This window comes from Neophocaena asiaeorientalis, unplaced genomic scaffold (assembly GCF_003031525.2).
Source record: "Neophocaena asiaeorientalis asiaeorientalis breed wild unplaced genomic scaffold, Neophocaena_asiaeorientalis_V1.1 scaffold198, whole genome shotgun sequence".
In the NCBI taxonomy this organism is placed as follows: Eukaryota; Metazoa; Chordata; class Mammalia; order Artiodactyla; family Phocoenidae; genus Neophocaena; species Neophocaena asiaeorientalis.
This window is the reverse complement of record NW_020175221.1, coordinates 1,103,855-1,123,345: the sequence shown is the minus strand read 5'-3', so window position 1 is coordinate 1,123,345 and position 19,491 is coordinate 1,103,855. Positions and strand designations below refer to the sequence as shown.

At 34.8% G+C, this 19,491-nt stretch overlaps 1 protein-coding gene across 5 annotated transcripts in view; it reads left to right on the top strand.

Moving 5' to 3' along the window:
* The window catches only part of IPO11 (importin 11), a 232,856-nt gene that overhangs the window by 43,860 nt on the left and 169,505 nt on the right, over window positions 1-19,491 (top strand). For 4 of the 5 annotated variants that reach the window (XR_003005967.1, XM_024765365.1, XM_024765366.1 and 1 more), the window contains exons 6-12: window positions 3,294-3,426; window positions 7,906-7,964; window positions 12,397-12,445; window positions 13,913-13,983; window positions 16,293-16,485; window positions 17,336-17,488; window positions 18,808-18,851. Coding sequence is in view for 4 of the 5 variants with exons in the window: in XM_024765365.1 (XP_024621133.1) it covers window positions 3,294-3,426; window positions 7,906-7,964; window positions 12,397-12,445; window positions 13,913-13,983; window positions 16,293-16,485; window positions 17,336-17,488; window positions 18,808-18,851 (702 nt within the window). In the remaining variant the exon portion in view is untranslated. The remainder of the gene's footprint in view (window positions 1-3,293; window positions 3,427-7,905; window positions 7,965-12,396; window positions 12,446-13,912; window positions 13,984-16,292; window positions 16,486-17,335; window positions 17,489-18,807; window positions 18,852-19,491) is intronic. The other variant, XM_024765364.1, reaches the window with a different exon arrangement.

The window sequence follows — 19,491 nt, the reverse complement described above, 5'->3', positions numbered from 1 at the left end:
TTTTTTTTTTTTTTTTTTTTGTGGTACTTGGGCCTCTCACTGTTGTAGCCTCTTCCGTTGCAGAGCACAGGCTCCAGACCTGCAGGCTCAGCGGCCATGGCTCACGGTCCCAGCCGCTCCGCGGCATGTGGGATCTTCCCGGACCGGGGCACAAACCCGTGTCCCCTGCATCAGCAGGCGGACTCTCAACCGCTGCGCCACCAGGGAAGCCCCTAGTAGACTTTTATTCAACTATTCATGGGTCAGGCAGCATCCAGTCTAGCAGATAGGAGCTCCAAAGAGCTGTACAAGCTGAAAGAGTTTTTTGTACGAAAGTGAGCAGGAACAAGGAAGCTAGACTGGGAATTAGCTGAATAGCTAAATCAGGGTTATTTTCCTCATATGGAGCAAAGAGAAGTCTTAGAGCTGGGTCAGGTAACTTGTGTTGAGCAGGCAGGCACTGATTGGTTGACCTAGACCTGCCTTTTCTGGGAGAGCCCAGCATAGAACCTTAGTTCTAAGTTTTGGTTTGCTGCTATGGGGCTTAGCATGAGTGATTCCATCTTGAGCCTAATCTGGTTACTTAGCATGTATAATCATTTAACTTTTATCATACTTGACACATGTAAAAGTAGTGATTTAATATGATGTAATACTTCTAGCCACTTTTCTACGTTGTTCTTAAATATGTTTACACGTGGTGTGTTTGAGCCAGAAAGATGAATATGGCAGGTACATAGCATTTGATCATGTTTCTTAAGTGTCTGTTTTTTTGGCCACACCATGCGGCTTGTGGGATTTTAGTTCCCTGACCAGGGATTGAACCTGCACCCTTGTCAGTGAAAGTGCGGAGTCCTAACCAATGGACCGCCAGGGAATTAATTCCTTCTTAGGAGCCTTTTTAAGTTAGAGTAGTATTCTCTCTTTTTCTTTTTTTATTGGTGCACCATTGACATGTTGAAACATTTTTTGGTTATCTTTTTTTTTTAATATTTATTTATTTGACTGTGTAGGGTCCTAGTTGTGGTGCACGGGCTCTTTGTTGCAGCACACGGGCTTCTCTCTAGTTGTGGCATGTGGGCTCCAGAGCGCCCGGGCTCAGTAGTTGTGGTGCACAGGCTTAGTTGCCCCCGCGGCATGTGGGATCTTAGTATCCTGACCAGGGATTGAACCGGTGTCCCCTGTTTTGCAAGATGGATTCTTAACCACTAGACACCAGGGAAGTCCCTATCTTGTTGATTAGAGTTAGGTTAAGCAGGTTTTGAAAGCTCCAGTTTGTGGATAATATTCATTGCCCCACTATTAGTGATGAATTACAAGACTTTGATTTAAACATTTTTGGTGCTCACTTTTCTTAGGGGAAAATTGTGAGGACAGTGGTCCTGAGGCTAAAAAAGTTTAAGAATATTTAAAATGCTAAAAGAAATAAAACTTCCTGTAATGTTTTGCCTTTGATATTCAAGGAGTCACGTCTGTGTGCTTTCTACAAAGTTGCTAAGCAGTCAGTGGGTGGCACTGTTTCTTCTGGTTTAGAAAAAGAAAAATGCAAGTATTTGGGATTTTCATGAACTACGACCTAAAATGTTTCATTAAATAATTTATTTTTATATTGTCTAACTGAATATCCCCTACCCCTTCTACATTTTTGAGAATAAAATGTAGAATATTTTTATCCCTCCTATTTGTGCTTTATTATTACTTTCTCTTTTCCAGATGAGCCTTTTGTGACCATGTATCAGTTGGTATTTTCTGGAGCAGATAGAAGCTTGTGGAGGGCTTGTGTTTACAGGATAGTTAGCAGTATTCCGTCCCAAATTCTTGTGGTTTCTTCCTTCTTTGTCTGTCTCCTTCCTTTTACCCTTGGGCTGAAAGTGTAGTGCTATTGCTGCTTCATTCCAGCCATCGCTGTTTGTGCAGAGCCCTTTTGTAGGCTAGCTAAAAAGAATTATGAATTGTCGCGTAATAGATGCCTAATGCCTAAACTAGGTGCTTAGCTCCAGAACTGGAGTGTGAAACAAAGAAGAATATTAAAGTTTTTTCATACTACTCTTTCTTTCTTGATTTCTGTCACAAATGCTATATGTCTACACACTAAAAACAATGACCAAAGCAATAGGGGCTGGATGACTCCAGTCCAGGTTGTGGAATGCCCCATTGCTGGGAAGCCAATTCTGGACTGTAACTAAGTGGTATTATATTCTGCAGCTCTCTTCTGGGGGAGAGAGTTAGGGGTGGGATAGGATACTTTATACCTTATCAGATTCCAGGAGGCCATGAGAAACCATCTAACAGAGGAGATAGGGAGGTGAGCAGGAGATTGGTGTTCTAGCAGTTGCTTACAAGCCTTTCATCCTCTTGTGTTCCAGGAGGATCACAAGATGTTCTGCCAATACTCGGATTAGCTGAGGTTTAAGCCTTTGCCTATGTAGATATGTGCAGTTTCCAAGGGGTATGGTGAAGCTGCTTCTCTATACCTGGACGCACAGACCATTAAGATTACTGAATTAAAATAACAGAAGTGGAATTTGCTTTTTCATAGAAATATTTATAGGATTGCATTTCTGACTGGTTTCTGATGCCTGACCACATTAGTAAATACAGTGTTTAATTAGTTGATATGACATATCTCAAATAAGAAAAAATCATTCTGAAGTGTACTAATGATAACTAGTCATATGCACTTATGTATAATTTTATTTAAAGAAGATTGCCATGTAGGCTCAGGTGGTTTGCTCTTAGACCTTCTGGAAAAAAATTGAAGATACCACTGGAAGGTGGTTCTCAGTGTGAGTCAGGTTTTTAAATACTGGGACATATTAGGCTAGTGGCCTGACAAGTGATGTGGTTTGTTATGTTCTTGGCTTTAAATACCCAAGACCATATGGGTAGAATTGGCAGAACACAGAAATTTAACTCCTTTGTATTCTTAGTATATTGATTTATCTGATAAACTCAGTGACAGTTCTGTTTTTAAAGCTGAGTGTTACAACTATTAGTGGAAGAAAAAAAAGTAAAAATAGGAAATATCAGACTGCAATGCAGGCATTAGGCTAAGCAATGTTTCAAGAAACTAATATTTGGGGGGGAGGGCATGTGTGTGTGTGTTCTTAGCAGCAGCCAATGTAAACTATACTTACTGCTGTGCCTTGTGACTAAAAAAAGTTTAAAATGTTGCTGTAAGTGATTCTTGACTATTTTAAATCTCATTGAAAATGTGTGCTCAGTTTTAAAACCAAAACGTATTACTACGTAGGTCTAATTGATTACTGAAATCTGTAATAATATTGTGACCAAATTTGTTGATATCTTTGCAGTTAGCTTCTGGAATTTATAGTTTTGCCTGCTCTCTTTGGAATCACCACACAGACACATTCCTTCAACAAGTTTCTTCTGGCAATGAAGCTGCAGTTCTAAGTTCACTAGAACGAACTCTACTATCATTGAAAGGTACTATTAAACTTGACATGCTAATTTTTGAAACAACATACCTCAGAATAGTGGCCGAAGAGTTTATCTGTATGGACTTTCTGTTTCCAGTTGCACTGGTGGAAGAATAAGGCGTTAATAGTTCCCTCAGAGACAAGGGCTCTTGTAGTTTGCTTTTCTTTTGTAAGAATAGCTCTTCCTCTACGCTAATTGATGAGAGCACACATAGTTCAGATGGATAGCTTTAAGTTATATTCACATTACTGGAGTTTCATGGCTCTGAATGCATACCTTTCAAATACTTGCACTTCTTTTTTGCTTCATTTCTCATTCTGGGCTGCTACCATTATTATTGTCATGTGACTTTCCTAAACTTCTGTCCCCAAGGCTTATTAGTTGAGCTCTATCTCCCAGCTCTCTTTTCCCTGAGAACTCATCTTTCTTGTTTGTACCTTAGGCTCACTTGGATTTTAGAAGGTGCTTGTTGGGGTGCTATCCTGGCCTGTGTTTTCCTATGCTTTGTTTATAGGCATTCCCTTAGCATAAATCTCTATCACCTTTCCTGAGCTGAGCTTATCTTGATGCATGTATTCCGAGGTTCATTTCCTTTCTAAAACATTCACCATCATTTTATTCTCTTTGTCTTCCTTCTGTTCTGGTTGCTGAGGCTCTTTTATCTTGTGTTTCTTAGTTTGAGCTCAAGCAACCTTTATTTCTTTCTTACTGCAGCTCATTTTGCATTCTCTGTTTTATTTGTAAACCTTTTTATCATACTCACCTTAGTACCTTACAATGGCACTACTCCAGTGCATCACTTACATTGATAAGATAGTGGATGCACAAACCCCAAACTGTCAACACATTTTGGGGAACCTTGTGGACAGATTATTTTAAAGGACTGTTGACATGTAAAATCCAATCCATTGTACAGGTGGTTTTACAAGTGAATGGAGATGGTTTTGCCAACATTCTTGAGGAAGACATTAAAAGGCCTTAGAAATGTTTACACAGAAAGAATTAGAGAAACTGATACAAGATTAGATACATAAAGCAGTGTGTAAGTACTGTATTTAATGATTAAGGAATTTTCATGAATCTTTTTGATTGTAGAGTCTTTTTGTCTCACTGACTTCAAAGCCTAACTCCTGACACAAATGATGCTCTTCTACTCTACATTAGCCTGCTTTAGGCTTTTCGATATCACAGCATCTCAAGGTCTTAGATACACATTAGCATTTCTAAGGCATCCTGACCTGGAAAAATCTCATAGCATTTTCTTTAAAATACTTGTTCTGTCAAGCTGTAAATTTCTTTGCTTTTATGACTTAAATACTTAGGACTAGAGCTTTTGTCACATGTAATCTTTGCATTTATACCTGTGTACATTTAGTATCCTTTAGACAGGCATATGTTCATTACTTCATTCATCATATTTATAGGTAGGTGCTTGGTTCTGGGGAGACAGATATAATAAAATGGTTATACAAGTACATGTAAAATGACATCTGTGACGGGGGGCCTTACAATGTTATGATGATTGATAATAAGGTCAGAAAAGACTTCCCTGAGAAACTGATGTTTGAACTAAAATCATAAAGTATAAATGGAAGTTAACTAGGTGATAAAGGGAGAAAGAAAGCACTGTCCCAGATAGTGTAGACCAAGGTCCTGTGGTGGGAAAGATCTTGTCCAGGGTAAGGGATTCAGCTTGAGCCCTATTTTCTCCTATTATGGTGCAGTAACTTGAGTTGTATATAATTGAGGGTATGAAACTGAAGGTCTTTAGACATTTGCATTCTAAGCCTAATTTTAATACACTGACTTTATTAACTTTTTATTGAAGTTTAATTGATTTACAATGTTGTATTAATTTCTGGTGATTCAGAAAAGTGATTCACTTACACACACATACACACATTTTTTTTCATATTCTTTGCCATTATGATGTATTACAGGATGTTGAATATAGTTCCCTGTGCTATATATATAGTAGGACTTTGTTATTCATCTGTTTTGTATATAGTACTGATAGTGTGTTTCTGCTAATCTCAATTCCTAATTCATCCCTCCCCGACCCCCTTCCCTTTTGGTAAGTATAAGTTTGTTTTCTATGTCTGTGGGTCTGTTTCTGTTTTGTAAATAAGTTCATTTGTGTCATATTTTAGATTCCACATGTAAGTGATATCATATGGTATTTGTCTTTCTCTTTCTGACTTCACTTAGTATGATAATCTCTAGGTCCATCCGTGTTGCTGCAAATGACATTATTTCATCCTTTTTTATGGTTGAGTAGTATTCTGTTGTGTGTATATACCACATCTTCTTTATCCATTCATCTGTCGATGGACATTTAGGTTGTTTCCATGTCTTGGCTATTGTAAATAGTGCTGCTATGAACATTGGGGTGTATGTATCTTTTCGAATTATGGTTTTCTCCAGATATATGCCCAGGAAGGGGATTGCTGGATCATATGGCAACTCTAGTTTTTTAAGGAACCTCCATACGGTTCTCCTTAGTGGCTGTACCAATTTACGTTCTCACCAAAAGCGTAGGGGGGTTCCCTCTTCTCCACAACCACTCCAGCATTTATTACTTGTAGACTTTTTTCAAAAAAATTAATTATTTATTTATTTATGGCTGTGTTGGGTCTTTGTTGCTACACACGGGCTTTCTCTAGTTGCAGCGAGTGGGGGCTACTCTTCGTTGCTGTGCGCGGGCTTCTCATTGCAGTGGCTTTTCGTTGTGGTGCATGGGCTTCAGTAGTTGTGGCACCCAGGCTCAGTAGTTGTGGCTCACAGGCTCTGTAGTTGTGGCTCACAGGCTCTAGAGTGCAGTCTCAGTAGTTGTGGCACACAGGCTTAGTTGCTCTGCGGCATGTGGGATCTTTCCGGACCAGGGATCGAACCTGTGTCCCCTGCATTGGCAGGCGGATTCTTAACCACTGCGCCACCAAGGAAGTCCCTGTAGACTTTTTAATGATGGCCATTTTGACCAGTGTGAGGTGGTGTACCTCATTGTAGTTTTGATTTGCATTCCTCTAATAATTAGCGATGTTGAGCACCTTCTCATGTGCCTATTGGCCATCTGTATGTCTTCTTTGGATAACTGTCTATTTAGGTCTTCTGCCCATTTTTTGATTGGGTTGTTTGTTTTTTGTTATTGAGTTGTATGAGCTGTTAGTATATTTTGGAAATTAAGCCCTGGTTGGTTGCATCATTTGCAAACATTTTCTCCCAGTCTGTAGGTTGTCTTTTCATTTTGTTTACGGTTTCCTTTGCTGTGCAAAAACTGTAAGTTTGATTAGGTCCCATTTGTTTATTTTTGCTTTTATTTCTTTTGCCTTGGGAGACTGACCTAAGAAAACATTGGTACGATTTATGTCAGAGAATGTTTTGCCTATGTTCTCTTCTAGGAGTTTTATGGTTCATGTCTTATATTTAACTCTTTAAGCCATTTTGAGTTTATTTCGCTGTATGGTGTGAGGAAATGTTCTAACTTCATTGACTTACATGCGGCTGTCCAGCTTTCCCAACATCACTTGCTAAAGAGACTGTCTTTTCTCCATCGTATATTCTTGCCTCCTTTATTGAAGGTTAATTGACTGTAGGTATGTGGGTTACACTGCCCTTAGACTTCACCTCATGAACACTAAGTCTTTAGTTATATAGAAAACAATGCTGTCTATAAAGTTGTTTTCTTAAAGTGAAGTGACTTTAAATTTGATAATATAAGGTGGTAGTCTTATGCTGCTATCATGCTTGTTGTTACTGAATTCTGCTAAGTGTTTTACATATATTGTACTATTGAATTCTTTAATAACCCTATGCAGTAGGACTTATAACCACATTTTATAGATGAGGAATGTGAGATCAGAAAAGTTGCCCAAAATAATACAGTTTTAGACATTGGAGCTACGATTTAAGTCTAGATCTGACTTCAAATCTGTTAATCCTGCTTGTCTCCCTGTGTACATTGGTTTACTTGTAAAATGTGATGCTTGTAATTGAGCACTGTAGTTTATTCCAGATTTGGAAATAGAGTTTAATCTTTTTATCCCTTTTTGGAGGTACTATATTTTCATTAATGTAGCCTGAAACTGAATAAACCTTTTCGGTCACTGTTGAGTCATAGTTTAAAGTTTATGGAATAGAGGTAACCTTCTCAACTTAGCCTGTAGGTGTTATTGCAAGTGAGAAGTGCTAACAGTTATGTAAATTGAACTAAATTTTGCAGTATGGTTTTAAAAAACATGAGTAGTTAGGATAAGTGAGAAGAGCGTTGCTTCTTAGTCACAATAACTGGGGTTTAGTTCCATCTTTTCCACTTCATAACCAACCAGTGACCAGGAGTTACCTTTCTTTATCTATTAAATGAAAGGATTAAGCTAGATTAACCTCCAGGCTTGATGAGGCTTTGTGATTCTGAGTCTATTATGATTATGATTTTAATAGGAAAAAAATATGAAAAAAATGTAAGTAAAGCTTGATTTTACTTTTCAGTGCTGCGTAAGTTAACTGTTAATGGATTCGTGGAACCTCATAAGAATATGGAGGTGATGGTAAGTGAAAGAAGTCATTTAATTTTTCTAGCTTCGGAAAAGTGCTTGGTATTTTCCTGAATGTTACAAAGTTTATTCTTTTTATTTGGCATTTATTTAAAAGTTTTTTATTAAATGACCACCTAGTTTTTTACTATTCTGTATATATTATACTACACTTCTAGACTTGTGGTCTGTTTTCAGGCATACATAAACTATGTTAAAGCAGAAATATTATGTGAAGGAGAGGAAGTAGAACTAGGATGGTGGTGCATTGAGAGTGTTACTTTGAATTCACGTGAACTCTTGTGAATTTGAATGCTATGATAACATTACCAGGGTCAGTGTAGATTGATTTATATCCTTGGTATTTTCCTTTGTCTGTTTTTATGTACTTAAAATGTGTTTTTTCCCCTTGAATCATAACATTTATGTTCTTTGCAATCAATTAAAAGTTATGTATATAAGAGGGGAAAACTCCATTGATAAGCCCAACAAGTTGTGAAATATATTCATTTTTGGTATCATGTCATCTACTTTTTCTATATGCAGAAATATATAGCTGCATAAATTTTATTCCTAAACAAAATGGAGTTGTATTATACTTGCTCAGATCTATATTAGTTTTCACAGTGAGTTTAGGTCAGCTAAGATGTTACTCTCTGGATTGTCTTGGGGGCTGCATAGGAATTGTGGAAAGAGTATATTTAATTGGGTCTTTGGGTCTGTCCTACTAGATTTGACCGGAGTCACAGTTTTGTTTTAAATCTTTACTATATTTTGTATTTCCATAAGATTATGATTGAAGTAATGGTTCTATTGTTAAAAGAGTTCAGAAACTGCTAATATACATCATTATAATGTAAAGATGATTTTTTTCTATAAAAGCATTTAAAGGTTAAAAAACTCAGAAAAGGAAACAGGAAATAAATCATTTAAAAACTTACTATCAGAGACATTGCTAACATTTGTTAATTATCCTTTAAGACATCTTATGCATATTCTTTCAGATATACTTTCTTCCTCAATTTTATATGAATGAGACCTACAAGCTGTTTCCTTACTTGGGTCCTTCGTGGGCTCTAGAGCTCAGGCTTAGTAGTTGTGGCACACAGGCTTAGTTACTCCGTGGCATGTGGGATCTTCCCGGACCAGGGCTAGAACCCGTGTCCCCTGCATAGGCAAGTGGATTCTTAACCACTGTGCCACCATGGAAGTCCACTTGGCTTTTTCTTAAACTCAGTGTATTAGGGATATTTTTCTCATGTCAGTAATATTGTTATATGTCATGTTTTTAATGATTGTATAGTAAATCCATATGATTGCTGTCGGTGTACAAATTTTTAAAAAAATGATAAAATTAATCATAGGTTTTCTATAATGTACTTGCCCAATTATCTATTGATGACATGTAGGTTGTTTCCAGTTTTTAATTGTTGATAAATGGTATTGGAATGAACATTTGGGTGCATATGTCATTGTGTACTTTTCTAAGTGATCTTCTAGGATAAATTCTTAGAAATGGAAATGTTGGGTTAAAGTGTATGCACACTGATGATATTGATATATATTACCAAATTGCCTGAAGATATATCAAAACCAATCCCAGTTTTAAATACTGATACATTTAAATATCTATATTTATTGCCATGCTGTCAAAGAACATTTTCCAGAAACCAGTTTGACAGCTCCCCCTCATTTCCCTCACTAGAGTGTAAGTTTCATGACTGCAGAGACTTTGTTTCATTCACTGTTCACTCCAGAGCTTGGAACAATCTCTGCAGTATAAAATTGTTCAGTAGTTATTTGTTAAATGAATGACTATATGATATGGTAGAAACATGTCAGAAGGCTCAGTGATTATCTTGTTATGTAATATTATTCTGAGTACCATAACATTAACTAAAATACTGAATATGTCAGGGTTTTTTTAGTGAAAATGAATTGATTTGAATCATATTTCTGTAAACTAGAATAATAGTTTTCAGTGAATACTATCCCTATTTTGTGAGCCTTTGGCTTTTCCTTGAGGGTCTTTCTTCTGTCTCAGAAATTGTACGTCAACCTTTACTCACTTATAAATGCTGTGTTGTGGCATTTAATGTATATTGACTAGTTGTAAAGAGAATAGAATTTTAACAAATTATGGGCAACTTTTCAAATAACATAAAGATCTTTAAAATAACATGGAATTTAAAAGATGCTTAAGAAGCACTATATGATAGTCATGAGATCTGGGTTTCTGGAGGCAGATAAATTTGGATTTGAATCTTGGCTTGGCCTTTTCCTGATAACATGACCTCAGACTATTTACTTATCTTCCTTGATACTGAGTTTCCTTTTTTGTAATACGAGATGAAATAATAGTACATATCCCATTGGATGTTGTGAGGATTAAGGGAGATAATGATTTTTGTAATGAGTTCAGCAACGAATTAAAATGCTCTGTAAATGACCATTTAATGATAATTTTAAGGGGTTCTTACTTTATTATTACATAACAATAGTCAAGTTAATTAGTTGATTTGGATTGCAGATTAGTCGGTGGTCTAGTTCTGTAAGTTCCCGATCCTCTTGATGCGCTTAAAATTGATGGCCTTTATAATTTTCTACTCTCTTTAGAGAACCCTGACTGGTACACAAATTATAATTATAAGAAAATAGAATAAAATTCCTTCTATCTTGTAGCTACTGTATGGGACCATTGAACCCCTGTATAAAGTTAACATACATATGGGATCTCGGTGATTTTATTTTTCCTGTTTTGAAACATTCTGCTGTTTCATCATCCTAGGAATTATTTTATTGTTAATTATCATTACTTATCATTCTCAACTGTGCTTAAAAAGATTGAAATAGTATGAAAATGAAAGAATGATGAGATTGCCAGAGGATGAGGCAATAATGAAATTAGTTGTTGTCCTGTAGTTTTCTTACTGTGTTGTCTACTGTATTGCATCGTCTTTTAGGAAGGTGTAAAAGACCACAAACGCTATCTCTTTACTATTAGCTTTCATTTAACACAGTCGAGAGTTCAGGATTTTTCATTTCCTGCTTGAAATGGCTGAGAAAAGAAAATTAACAGGAAAATGTTTTATAATTTTTACATGAACCTGAAGATGGATGCTCTCAGAGAGACCGGTAGCAGCATTCTAGACCCTAGTGATGATAGTGAAATTGTCTAAGTGAAATCCCAGCCTTTGTGTCTTCAGGTGATGATATCCTAGTTGAATTGTCTCAGACTCAGGAATTGATGAGTGAACAATATGTTTCTATATTTCAAAGAAGAAATAGAGCATTCTGTTCTAGTTAGTCATTCATCAGGAAGGCCTTCATTGTGTAGTATTTTGTGACAAAAACCTGGACCATCTCATCTGCTAACAGGACACGTGACATCTTTTATTATGTTTATACACCAGAATTTATTGATGCAAAGACGTCTGTGATAATTAAATTCTTAAAAATTTTTAATAAAGTTGTTTTTCACTATTCCTTTATATTTATTTCTGTAAAGTTTTTAAAATTAATTTACTTTATTTTATTTATTTTATTTTTGGCTGTGTTGGGTCTTTGTTGCTGTGCGCAGGCTTTTCTCTAGTCGTGGCAGCAGGAGCTACTTCGTTGCTGCGTGCAGGCTTCTCATTGTTGTGGCTTCTCTTGTAGTGGAGCACAGGCTCTAGGTGCGTGGGCTTCAGTAGTTGTGGCTCGCAGGCTCTAGAGCGCAGGCTCAGTAGTTGTGGCACACGGCTTTAGTTGCTCCGCGGCATGTGGGATCCTCCCAGACCAGGGCTGGAACCCGTGTCTCCCCTACATTGGCAGGCGGATTCTCAACCACTGTGCCACCAGGAAAGCCCTATTTCTGTGAAATTTTCATAACATTTTAAAATACATATTAAAAGGTAAAGGTGTATTGGACCCATATGGTAAATGGTGAGTCTTGCCTTTTCTGGTATCTGAAGGCTAATGTTTTTAATACTTGAGATTGAGAACTCTGCTATAAATAATTGCTACCATTTATTCATATTACGAGTACTTATTATTGCTAAATACCAATCCTGGATTCTGGGATAGAGCAAAATAACAAGGAAAAGTTCTTGGCTCTTAAGGATCTTACATTTTAGAGGGAGGAGACAGATGATAAACAGTATGTCAGGGGGTTATAAGGCTATAAAAAAAATAAAACAGTAAGAATAGAGAATATGTAGTGAAATAGAATGCTTAATAAATAATTATTTATTGCAAAGTGATTTAGGTTATTGAAATGAGACACTGAGGAGATGAAATAGTTATTTTGTTGTGGAAGACTGAAGACATTTTATAATAATGGAATGATTTTTATCTAATTTTAACTTTTTAATATGATGTGATAAGTATGTTTTAGTTTCCCTGAAAAAGTGTAAGGTAAAATTATAACAATAAATTGAGACTCTTCAAAATATTTTTTCTTTTCTAGGGTTTTTTACATGGAATATTTGAACGCCTAAAACAATTTCTGGAGTGCAGTAAGTACTTCCATGATGGTAGTTTTTACTGTAGAATCCTTACTCATTAATAGCTTCCGCTTGGCACTTGCAAATCTGGAGTGGCTAAAATCTTGTTATCTTGGTAATTAATTATCTGAAATTAAATTGGAAGCTCAGCTTTGTCTTCATATACCTGTCTTGTCCTAAGTATTGAGGAAATGTTTTTTAAAAAATAAAATTATTTTGTATCCATTCCTTCCTCTGTATTTCTACTGCTACTACTCTGTTCCATGCAGACATCCACAATGGTAGTATGTTTAGCAGATAATAAGTGTAGAGACCCTATGTCAAATGCTGTTTAGACTTTTTATTGATTGTTTCTTTTAGTACATTTTATGTATCTGTTTGATATAAATGTTCTTAAATGGTTATATTCATTTTGTAAATCCCTTGTTTATTAACCTTTCTGACTTACCTATAGGACCCTTTCTGATCCACTCTCCCACACGAAAGAATTTAGCATTTGCATTTGTGTTGTATTATACTGGTGGTCTGTTTGTTATCCTTTTCTCTTCCCTATGATTATAAGCACCTTTGCTCAGGATACACACACATAACATACACAGGATACACATGAATGCGTGCACACACACATATGTATAACCTGTATACGTGTATGTTTTTTATGTGTGAGTGTATTGGGAGACTTACTATCCTGAGAAGATACCTTAGCGTACTCACTTTTAGGGAGTTGCTGATTTGTTTTATGTCAGTCATTTTCGGTTTAGTAGAATCATTATTGAGTGTGTTGCCAGGTATTGTTCTGGGTACTGTGCATGTAAAGATGAATAAGACAGCTCATATAGTTTTTTTTTTTCCTAAAAATGGTCATTTTCCTCTGGTCATCCCCCTGGGGGAAACAGAAGGAAGAATAGAAGTCTTTCCAGGAGAAGAGAATGACATAACTGTTGAGACAGAATATGATTAGTATGATTAGGGAGCAAGATAGTTAATGAGCTGATGGACATTATTCTGAATGTACAGAAATTAATTATACCAGGGAAATTATCAGAAGAAAATTGTTAGAAGATATAGGAAAAATAATGATTATGTTAACCTTTGAATTCTTTGTTTTTACTTATGTTGCTTGATAGGTATTTCAGATATGACTAGTTTAGATTTTGAAACTGTGATTCCTGATTTTATGGATAAAATTGCTATCCTTTTACTGTGAAATGGGCTGAGTTTGTATTTTAGGATTAATTTTATGAAATATGGCACTGAAGGTTACTGTGTCAAGTACAAGTCTTGGTATTGCTTTTTAAAAACTTAATTTTTATTGTTTATTTGTTTAGAGTTGGGAATACACACTAGTGAATTCATAATGCAAAATGTGCAAAAATAAATCTGAGCAGTATTTTTGTAAAAAGTTTTGTCATTGTCTTGGTTGTGAATTTCTAGAATATTATAAATTTTTTACTAATATTTGAAATGTATTTCTAACAGGTAGAAGTATAGGTACAGATAATATATGTAGAGATAGACTGGAAAAGACCATCATTCTTTTTACTAAAGTGGTAAGTTTTTTTTTTGATCTTAAGTATGTTTTCTCAAATGAAATGTACATACTCAGATTTAGGAAGGAAAATGATTTTTTAATAAGCATACACTTTCACTTTAGTGTTAAGGTAACTTATTTTCTTACTGTGTATAAGAAAGCTAAAAAAACCCCAAAACCCTTGTATCTTGAAGTCTTTAGAATGCATATAAAAATTAAATTTATATACCATATATCATAGTGTATGTCACCTGGATGTAAAAAAAAAATCAGTCCTAATAAATATTAGAGAAGTTGATTCCCGTAAGGCTCATTATTCTCAAACCCACTGGAAAAAGCAGAGATAAAGAAGACAGCAATGCAGTTCAGCAGAAAGCAGCTAAGATGTCGCAGTAGATAATACTAGGAAATCATTATATTCATAATGACAGATTATCATCATTAATATCAAATATCTTTTGAATATAATTATATGGGTGCATTGTACTAGGCAGTGTGTATATATTTCTGATGAAATTAAGTTTTATAAAAATATTAATTTTTACAAAGTTTTAGTCTTGGAGGTTGGGAAAAGTACAAAGAATTGGGTATAGCAGTGAGGAAGACCTGGTTGGAGGACTGCATAGCCCTAAAACAGGTGTTTGAAGATAGGTGGCAATATCTAAATCTGTAGCATATTTCCCCCTTTTCATTGAAGGATCATTAATAGGGTTGAGGTTGTCTGTTCCCCGGTGGGGTCGGTGGAGCAAAGGGGTAGAAATGAGCTGTTCTTATTTTTTGTGGTTGGGTAGAAGTTACTTTCAGTTTCAGTTGTCTTCATTTCCAACTCACTTTCAGTTTCTGTCTTCATTTCCAACTCTCATGTTCCAAAGAGCCTCAGCAGCAAACCCCACCTCATCCAAGATCCAGATAAAATTGACTTAGATCCTTTAAGTTAAAAACAAAAAACACATAGCAAAGTAAAACAAAATGATGTGGTTAGGCAGTGGGACTACACAGTGTGAGTATATAATTTATGAAATTCATATTTATGGTCTTATGACTTTATTAAAGCTTTTAAAATTGGAACATTTAAAATATGCCTCCAGATAGAACTGAGTAACTTTGAATCACATGAGGTTATCATTCAACTTCAGCAATTATCAAAATAAGGTCATGGTCAATTCTGTTTTTACCTGTATGCTGCTTCTCTCTCCTTTCTGTTTGTTTTAAAGCAAAGCCCAGATATCATATAGTATTATCTATAAATATTTGAATATGTGTCTTTAAGTGAGGAAGGATTTAAAAAAACCATATAATCTAACAATATTACCACATTTAAAAAGTAGGAATGACTTCTTAATATCATCTAAATATTTAGTCAGTTTTCAGATTTCTCTCATAAATTTTTTATAGTTGTTTTTTTTTTTTGAATAAGGATTCAGTAGCGTTGGTTCTCTTTATGTCTTTCTTTTTCTTTCTTTCTTGTTACTTATTTGTTGAGATAACAGATCATTTCCTGTAGAGTTTTCCGTGTTGTGGATTTGGCTGCCTACATCCTGATGTGTTATTTAACATATTTCTTTGTCTCTATACCCCTCCTACTCCCATATTTATTATAAATTTCTAGTTAGATACAGAGGCTTGATCACGTTCAGGCCTTTTTTTTTTTTTTGGGAGGAGGGTGACAGTGACAAGAATACTTTACAGGTGATGCTGTGTATTTCCTATTGCATCACATCAGGAAATGCACAGTGTCTGGTTGTCTAAAATTGATGAGTGAGCTATTGTAAAGTTCTTCAGTAGCTTTTCCCTTATTTAGCAGCCATTGATGATCATAACTTAGATCTGTTGTTTGATTAGGGGTTACAAAATGATGGCAATGTAACTCTATTATTCCTTTTGCATTTATTAGCTGGAATTCTTCTATAAGGAAGAAATCTGTCTCATCAACTGTTTGATACATTGAAATACAGTTGATGCAGGATAGTTTTTTGATTCTTTGCCTTTATCTATTACTTTTTTAAAAGCCTATCTTTTATATACTTGTACTTTTTGTATCACATTTGTCCATTGATATCAAATTAAGTATGAAGTAAGTTTATTTTGAACCTTGTACTAGAAATAATAGAGAGTTCAGGTAATGAGATATAATCTGATTTAATCCACTGTTGTATGATGTATCCCAGGAAGTATATTACATGTGAAACTGCATATACATATATACATGGACTTCCCACCAAGGTTCAAAACTTGCTAAGTGTTTATTACCAAAGTTATGAGATATACCTATGAATGATTATATTTCCTATGTGAATTTGATACATTTTAATTTTTATTTCTTTATAGCTTTTGGATTTCTTGGATCAGCATCCCTTTTCATTTACTCCTCTAATTCAGAGATCACTGGAATTTTCTGTAAGCTATGTGTTTACAGAAGTTGGTGAAGGAGTTACATTTGAACGATTCATTGTCCAGTGCATGAATCTTATTAAGATGATTGTCAAAAATTATGCTTATAAGCCATCCAAAAACTTTGAAGGTAATGCTTTACTGGTAGTTTTATTTTGTTCACTTCCTTATTTTAATCTAAGCGTGAAGCAATTGCTATTTTTATGTAAGTTTTTTGAAATTCATTTATTTAAGTCTGAAAAATAAAATATTGCTGGGACATGAAATAGAGATAAGGATTTGAGCCTTTAATATGTGAATGCCAGCTTTTAAAAACCATACAGTGCATTTAGTAAACTGTCTTTTGCAACACAGTAGAAGATCAGTTGAAGCCCTCCGGTAACCACTGCAGCTCATTTGTAGGCTGTATTTATTTGTACAATTAAAACTTTTCTCTGACCTTGTATAAAGTGATGTTGCTTCTAGACAGGTTAAATTGTTTGTTATATTACAGTTGACCCTCCAACAATGAGGAGGTTAATCTGAGTATAACTTATAGTTGGCCATCTGTATTTGCGGTTCCTATGCATCTGAGGATTCAACCAACCACGGACCGTGTAGTACTGTAGTATTTACTGTTGAAATATCTGAGTGTAAATGGCCTCGCAAAGTTCAAGGGTAAACTGTATTTGGAATTCATTCATGTACATGTATATCGAGATGAATGAGAAAGTCTTGTAGGACAGAGAGAGAGATACATAAGTAACTCACTTCAATGTGGTGTGATAATATAGCATGGAAATGTATAAGGTATAGTGGTAAGACGAAGCAAGACTGATGTGTGTGTGGTATGAATAAAGGCAAGAGCATCTTTGAGATTTGTCCATAATATAAATGAAAATTTATACACCACTATATAGGAGGTATTTTTAAATTTAAGTTACATAATCCAACTTGGGTAGAATGTCTGTACAATTAACTTGGAAATTTTATTTTTCTAGATAGCAGCCCTGAAACTCTTGAAGCTCATAAGATTAAAATGGCATTCTTCACATATCCCACTTTGACAGAGATATGTAGAAGATTAGTCTCTCATTATTTTCTGTTAACTGAAGAAGAACTGACAATGTGGGAAGAAGACCCAGAAGGCTTTAGTAAGTATCCGTTTTTCAGTGTTTGCATGGTTCTTTTCCCCCTTCCATCAATAGGTATCATTTGTTTGAATGACAGGTATAATAACACTGTATTTTAATGTAGTACTTTTGTTCTGAGAATCTTGGTTTTTAAAAGTTAGCTTATCATTCTCTCTTTATTAGCCATTAGTACAATTTGAGAAGGAGAAAATGAATGCATGTTCAAGTATATAAAATTTTTTCCAAAAAGATAAAATTTTTTAGATGTTATGAATATATCCTGTAGTTTAAAACAAAAATATAAAATTAACTGTCTTTCTCTATTATCTTTGTGGTTCATTCTGTATTATTTTTTATTTGTAGAAATTTTTACTTCAGAACGAAGTTTGGAGATGAAAATTTCTGAATTGCCGAATGGATTACCTATTTAAGTTTTAATTTAAAATTAATTTTTTGATGATTAAAACGTTTTTATAGGAGTTCTTTTTATCTATATGAATTTTAGTACTAGATAGAATATCAGTCCTTTGCTACAGAAAATCAAGGACTTGTGTGCCTGATAAAGTACCTGTGTGTGAATAAAGTGTTCGTGTGTGAATTGCTTTAGCCATGGTCAGACATAGGCTAGATTTTAACCTCTACTCATCCCTTTGGCTGGGTGCCTTTGTGTAGTTATACACGTGTTTCCAATATTTTTAGAACACCTTAAACATTTTTGTAAGACTTATCTTCTTTCTCTTTTTCATTTAAAAATATTTTAATCCATTTAGAAAATACAGCACTACACTGTATAACACATATTTTGTTTTTGCTTTTTCTCTTAAAGTCTTATGCTTCTTATTGCTTTTTTTAATGCAGTAATATAATATTACAAGATGAAACACTGAATCCCTAGAGTTTTAAAAGTCCCTGAAGTATTTTACTTTAAATGTAGGAAATTTATGGAAAATGACTAATCATTTGAACTTGTAAAACATCATTATTGTATGAAATGATTCTCAGGATTGTAATGATAGTGTATCAGGTGATGTCACATACTCTGGGAGTGACAAGTACTTTGAGCTTTCCTCCATACAGAGTTCTTAATGAAAGTGAGAATCCTTATGGATATGAGCACTTGATAGATGACTGTGATGTACACAGATATGTTCTGTAGGTTATAGTAAAGAAATCTTTGTAAGGCCTTGTGTTCCCAAGCATGCGCTCTCAGTGTTATTTTAAAGCAGTTCACAGCTATATTATATTGATATTATTTAAAGTCTTTGTTTTCCAAACTGAGATTTTGGAAACATCATTATTGCATTTGTGGAGAGCATCATTTGTTATATTTTTAATTGCAGCAGTGGAAGAAACAGGAGGAGATTCTTGGAAATACAGTTTGAGGGTGAGTACTGATTGAAAGAAAACTTGATAGGGAAAAGTTTAATGCTTCTATAACTCTTAGTAGAGAATGATACTCTATTGAAGATTTCAAGCATTAAGTCAGACAGGGAACATTTATTCATAATTGGAAGAGTCCATATTTGAGAGGAAAGTACTTAATTAAATTATGAACTTAGATTTGAAATTTTTGTTTAAGTTGGAGCTTTGCAAGCTGAATTTTTCTTCATTTTACAAATTGATTGGGAAATAACTGTCATTGCAGAAGTAGGAAATGTTTTTGCAGTGAAAGCTACCTTTTTTTGGCTAGAATGACTTTTTTCCTCCTAAGTATTTCAGTAATTATAAAGCTCCTTTTGATACATTATTTCTCTTACTATCTAGTATGATTCTCAGAGACCAGCCCATTGCTTTTAGTTATAGAATGCTTTTTAAATATACATTTGTTGATAAGGGCAATATTTGAGGAAGATTTATCAAATGTGGTCTTTGAACTATTCTTTTTGTTGTGTTTACATAATTTATGTAATTTGCCATTATTTTCCTAAGTGTGTTACAGTTTTTAGTTTCATAAGCTTCCATAGAAAATATTAGTACTTAAAAGTTTTTTTTTTTTTTTTTTTTGGTGTAGGGGGGTTTTTCTC